The sequence below is a fragment of the Phascolarctos cinereus genome, unplaced genomic scaffold (genome assembly GCF_003287225.1).
Source record: "Phascolarctos cinereus isolate Bilbo 61053 unplaced genomic scaffold, phaCin_HiC Scaffold_9;HRSCAF=440, whole genome shotgun sequence".
NCBI lineage: Eukaryota > Metazoa > Chordata > Mammalia > Diprotodontia > Phascolarctidae > Phascolarctos > Phascolarctos cinereus.
The window spans coordinates 265,571,631-265,576,963 of NW_027556402.1; the positions used below are offsets into that span (position 1 = coordinate 265,571,631).

The 5,333-nt window shown below is 48.2% G+C and overlaps 1 protein-coding gene across 4 annotated transcripts; it reads left to right on the plus strand.

The window, feature by feature from the left end:
• The first annotated feature begins 1,022 nt into the window (after window positions 1-1,022).
• LOC110202976 (interferon-induced transmembrane protein 2-like) lies at window positions 1,023-4,690 on the plus strand. Of its 4 annotated transcripts, none has more exons than XM_020979395.2 (3): window positions 1,023-1,054; window positions 2,779-3,091; window positions 3,271-4,690. In XM_020979395.2, exons 1-3 carry the CDS (start codon window positions 1,038-1,040, stop codon window positions 3,424-3,426), a joined length of 486 nt encoding a protein of 161 aa, XP_020835054.1. In that variant the 5' UTR covers window positions 1,023-1,037; the 3' UTR covers window positions 3,427-4,690. The 4 variants fall into 4 exon arrangements, with proteins under 4 accessions (XP_020835054.1, XP_020835052.1, XP_078005167.1 ...); XM_020979393.2 differs by lacking the exon at window positions 1,023-1,054 and adding an exon at window positions 1,615-1,679; XM_078149041.1 differs by lacking the exon at window positions 1,023-1,054 and adding an exon at window positions 2,055-2,149.
• The last annotated feature ends 643 nt before the right edge of the window (window positions 4,691-5,333 follow it).

Sequence of the window (5,333 nt, forward strand, 5' to 3'; positions counted from 1 at the left end):
ATGCACTGGAATGTGCCCTCCAGCCCCAGCACTGACAGATCTCCCTCTGTGTCCCTACACTGACCTGGACTGGAAAAAATGACTCACTGGGAGTTCTTGGATTTCCTAATCAGGATTTGGTCTGCTGTATTTTCTGGATGTTTGTGGAGTTCCATTCCAGAATCTGGGCTCTCCTTCTTCATGCTGCACTTGGGCTCTACCCCTTCAGGATTCTCTGGGGCCAAGTTCGGTCATTAGAATGGCACAGTGGTCAGTGTAGCTTCCTCTCCATCTCTCTTCTTTCTTCCCTCCTTCCTTCTTTCTTTCTTCTTTTCTTTTTCTTTCTTTTTCTTCTTCCTTTTCTCCTCTTTTTTCTTTCTTTCTTTCTTTCTTTCTTTTTTCTTTCTTTCTTTCTTTCTTTCTTTCTTTCTTTCTTTCTTTCTTTCTTTCTTTCTTTCTTTCTTTCTTTCTTTTTTCCCTCCCTCTGTGTCTTCTCTCTCTCCCACTCTCTGTCTGTTCATCCTTCCAGCCAGCCCCTCTTCTTGTCCTGAGCCAAGGTAGCGCTTCCTCCAAAGAGAAGCACATCCTTTCCCAGATAACTTCTACAAACTCCCTTCATCAGGAGGTTTATCCTGCCCACATCTTGTTTGTACTTAGCAGGTTGCCAGTTGTCTTCCTCAGTAGCCTGGCAGGGCTCTGAGAACAGGGACTGCCTTTGCCTTTCTTCCTGTCCCCAGAGGTTAGCTCACTTCCTGGCACACAGTAGGGGCTTAATCAATGCCTACTGATTGACTGATTCTCAAGCTTCTTCTACTTCCCACTCCCTGAAACCCAATTTTCCCCAGATGATGCCTCACCTTCTTCCTTGTCCATTCCCTCCTGCCCTGGACTCCCCAAGCTAGGAATGGGTGTCAGTGACCCAGCCCCTGTTCTCAACAGCATTTGATTCCCAAGCTTCTCCTTATCTCTAACATGGAGGTGTTGCTGCTGGGCCTGGGGGCAAGGGCACTGCGCCCACTTCCTTTCTACCCAGGGACCCCTGTGCTCTGCATTCAGCCATGTGGTCTGAGACCAGGTGGGTTCTGGCTCCCAACTCCTCATCTTCTTCAACCCTTAGTTATAACTAAGATTGTGGTTTCTATCTAAGGTTTTCCCCAAGAAAGGGGAAGCAGGAAGGTTCTCAATAGAGTACAATATGAAAAATGTATGGGATAGATATTTATTTCCTCCTAGATACAAAAGATTCTTCTAAGAACAGAACACACACACTGTGAATGGCAGTGCTCTCCTGGCCAGGACAGGGCTGCTTAAAACCACTGGAATATGAAGCAGTTTATGGGATTGCTAACTAGGTGTTTTCCATCTCACTTGGGCTCTGTACAATCCAAACAATTCCTGGCCCAAAGCTTCTGAGAACATGAGGACAGAGAGCTTCAAAGCTCCAGAAGGGGGAGGTGGAGTGTGCTGTGTGGGGCCATAGAGAGCATGGAGGAAAGTGACAGGCAGGAAGACTGGACAGGTAGGAGGGGCCAGGTTATGAGGTTCTTTGCCACACAGAAGATTTTTCATTTGAGTGATCCTGGGAGACATAGGGAGCCACTGATGCTCACTGAACAGGGGGTGACATGGGGAAATCACTTTGGGGGATAAATGGAGGGTAGACTGGAGACAGGCAGACTCCCACCTCCCCCAGGCTCCAGGTGATGAGGGTCTGCACCAAGGAAGTGGCCAATGGGAGTGGAGAGAAAGGGACTCAGAGAAAGGGGGCTGTGCAGGGAGAAATGCCAAAGCTTGGCCACAGACTGGATATGTGGAGCAGTGTTAGAACGTGAAGGTGGCCCATAGGTTGTGAGCTTGGGGGACTGGGACAGTAATGGGAGAGGGAAGAATTTGAGGGACAACATGCTGAGTTCTGCTTTATACATGTTGAGCTTGAAATGTCTACAGGACGTCCAGTTCCACATGTCCAAGAGGGAGTTGGTGGGGGTGGGACTGGAGGTCAGGAGAGAGGTTAGTCTTGGATGTTTAGATGTGAGATTCATCTGCATAGAGATGTCATTTAATCTATGGGATTCAATTGGGAATTGGTGATGAAATCACCCAATAGGGGTAGAAGAGAAGGCCCAGGACAGAGCCTTAAGGACATCCACAGTGGTGGGGGGTCATCAAGGTGTGATCTTTGACAGGAGGAGGGGACAAGGGGAGGACAGTGTAGTCAGGGTCGGGGAAAGAGCAGAGGAGCGGAGGGACTAGAGGTCAGGGTGAAGATGGTGCCCTAAGGCAGATAGAATGATAAAAGATGACTAGATTAAAGAATTTTGTAGTTGGGGAACAAGGAAGTGAAACGCCTGCGGGTTAGGGTTAGGGCAAGATCAAGGGCATGACCATCTTTGTGTGTGGCTGAGGAAGTGTGGGGTGGCATTAGAGTGGATAGAAGAAGCTCAGTCTAGTAGACCTGTCCGATGGGAGGCTGAGAAACTACCAATAGGCTCGTGGGCACTTGTCCAAGCCCCCTTCGCAGCCCAGGTTTAGGCTGAGGGGAATCACTCCACGCCCCTCTCCTCCCAAGTCAGATGGGTACGGAGGATGGTCCAAGACTCCAGTTCAGATCTCAGCGGAGAGCTTCAGCAGACACCCGCAGGTTGCAGCTTCGAAGGTTTCTATTTTTCTAGAAGCTTTGCAATCTCAGGAAATAGAAAGTTGGCGCAGATTCAGCGGAGAGGAGTGAGGGGAGGAGAGGTGGGCCAGCCGATTTGGGGCTCCTCCTACCAAATTCTCTCTTCCCAACTGCCTCTACAGCTTCTTCAGCTTCGGGCTCAGTATCCGCAGCAGCTGCGCTCCAGACTCGCAGTACTACAGGCTTCCTGCGCCCATGAACACCAACCAGACTGTCCCCCTGGGCCAAATCAACCGCGCTTTTTCTCCGCCCAACTATGAGCTACTCTCTGAGGAGCGAGATCCGCGGATGCCGGGGCAGGATCCAGCCTCCACTATCATTAACGTCCACTCCTATGAGCCTCACCCGAAGGATTTCTTGGTCTGGTCCGTGTTCAACACGTTGTACATGAACTTTTGCTGCCTGGGTTTTTTCGCGCTGGTCTTTTCAGTAAAGGTGGGTAGGGGCGCTGGAGCCTATGTGTGTGCTCGCGTACCACTGGGCGCGTGCCGGGTTGTGAGTCACCAGAATGTGTTTGTGTGACTTGTGAGTTTTCCCCGCGCCCCCCACCCCCCCCCCGTCCCCACCCCCGCACCCGCACCTAACCCTAGCTCTGTCCTCTCTCTCCTCACCAGGCCCGGGACCGGAAGGTGGTGGGTGACCTAGATGGGGCCCGGAGCTATGGGTCCACAGCCAAGTGTCTCAACATCTTCGCTCTGATCTTCTCCCTTCTGGTGATCATTCTGCTCATCGTCCTGCTGGCCATGGGCATCCTCGCGGTGACAGTTTGAATGCCATCCTTTGAAAACTACTCATTTATATCCCTTGAGCGTTTATTTATTGAGGAATGCCTCTTAGTTTTTACAAAGTTGAGTCATTTCCTCTTTTATATCGCAAATGAGATCTTTATCAGAGACTCTTGCTGCAAAGATTTATACCACAGCTATCCATTTCCGTCCTAATTTTTTTATTAAAAGAATTTTTTTTTGTATGTGAGGCAATTGGGATTAAGTGACTTGCACAGTCCCACAGCTAGTTAAGTGTTATGTGTCTGAGGTCGAATTTGCACTCAGATCCTCCTGACTCCAAGACTGGTGCTCTATCCACTGGGCCACCTAGCTGCCCCCATCCTAATTTTAACTACATTAGATTTCTTGGGAAAAAAATCTTTTTAATTTTATGTGATTGAAAGTATCCATTTTATCTTATGTGATTCTATCTTGTCATGGAAATGGTTCCAATGTCATCAAGGGCAATAGAGACAGACAACCAATGGTGTAATGCTGTCCTTACCTGGTACAGCAGTAATGCCCCATCTTGGTGAACACTAAGATGGTCACTCAGCTTATCAGTGGTGCCAACAATCTGGATCTGACTGGGGACCCCTATCTGGCTGGCAGAGACAACAGTTTCCCAAAGCCTATGGCCTCCTGGGATGGCTTTCAAGGCTGCCTATCCTCTTCAGAGTTGAATGGGGGCATGAAAAACAACTAATTTGGACCCCTGCTCTATTCCAATCAGTTTGATATTATTACATAAATCCTATAGGGTTAGATAGGTTCTTATAGTGGGCCTCAAACTTGAATATAATGTCCACTACTTCTGTACCAAGTTATGAGGCTCACTTGAGCAACCACAGCAATGCTGACAAAGATATCTCCATCCTGTTTTGCTCAAATTCCATGTCCCAACTCAGCATAGGGGGATGCCTTGATGCTTTGGAAAGTCCCCCAACTTATTTTTGTACCTCTGGATGATTATCTCTTGTTCAACATGAGCGAGTGACCATCTTATGACCACGTAGTCAGTGGAGATGCTCCATGCTTCACCCAACCTGTGACACCCCTGCTTATTCGTCTTTTTTGGCCTTTGAGAGCAAGGTCTATCAACCAATGCGATTCTGTATTTTACTGTGCCTCTTTTGCATATTTGAGTATCAGCTTCTATAAAAATAAGGTCCTGAAAGAAGGGGGCATCTCAGATCATGAGGAAGATCTGAGGTCCACTTCATTAGAGGGGACCATGGACTCTTTAATAAAGTATCATTGGCTCAGAGCTCTGCCTCAGTCTCTTTTATTGTAGGTTGGACAATTTTCATCCCCACATACATTCTGGAATCCTTCTCTTCCTCCAGTTTTGTTTCCTTTGTCACCCTAGTAGCTCTTTTATAAAAAAAAAATAAAACCCACAACAAAATTCTATAAAGTAAGTCTTTTTTTGTTTGTTTGTTCTTTCGACCCTCTTGTTTAGACTTTTTGTTAGGTCTGGGCTCTGTGTATTCCTGGGAGAGGATCTGAGGTGAGTTTTTGTCCTTTTGGGCCTCTCTCTCCTCTCTCTCTCTCTCTCTCTCTCTCTCTCTCTCTCTCTCCCCCTCCCTCCCTCCCTCTCTACCTCTGTCTCTTTGTCTCTGTCTCTTTCCCTCCCTCCCTCCCTCTCTCTCTCCCTCTCCCTCCCTCTTTTTCTCTTTCCTTTCTTTCTGTCTGTCTCTCTTCTGTGCCTCTGTCTCTCTCTCTCTCTCTGTGTCTCTCTTCCCAATCCAGCTTCAGATCCTCACGATCCCATTAAAACTGTTCTCTCCACAGTTGCCAAATCCAGTGGCTGGTTCTGAGGCATCCTTCTCCTTGGCCTCTCTGTAGCCTCCCTATTGGTTTTCCTCCTCCCTCTCTGACTGTTCATTCCTCAGTCTTTTCTGCTGAAT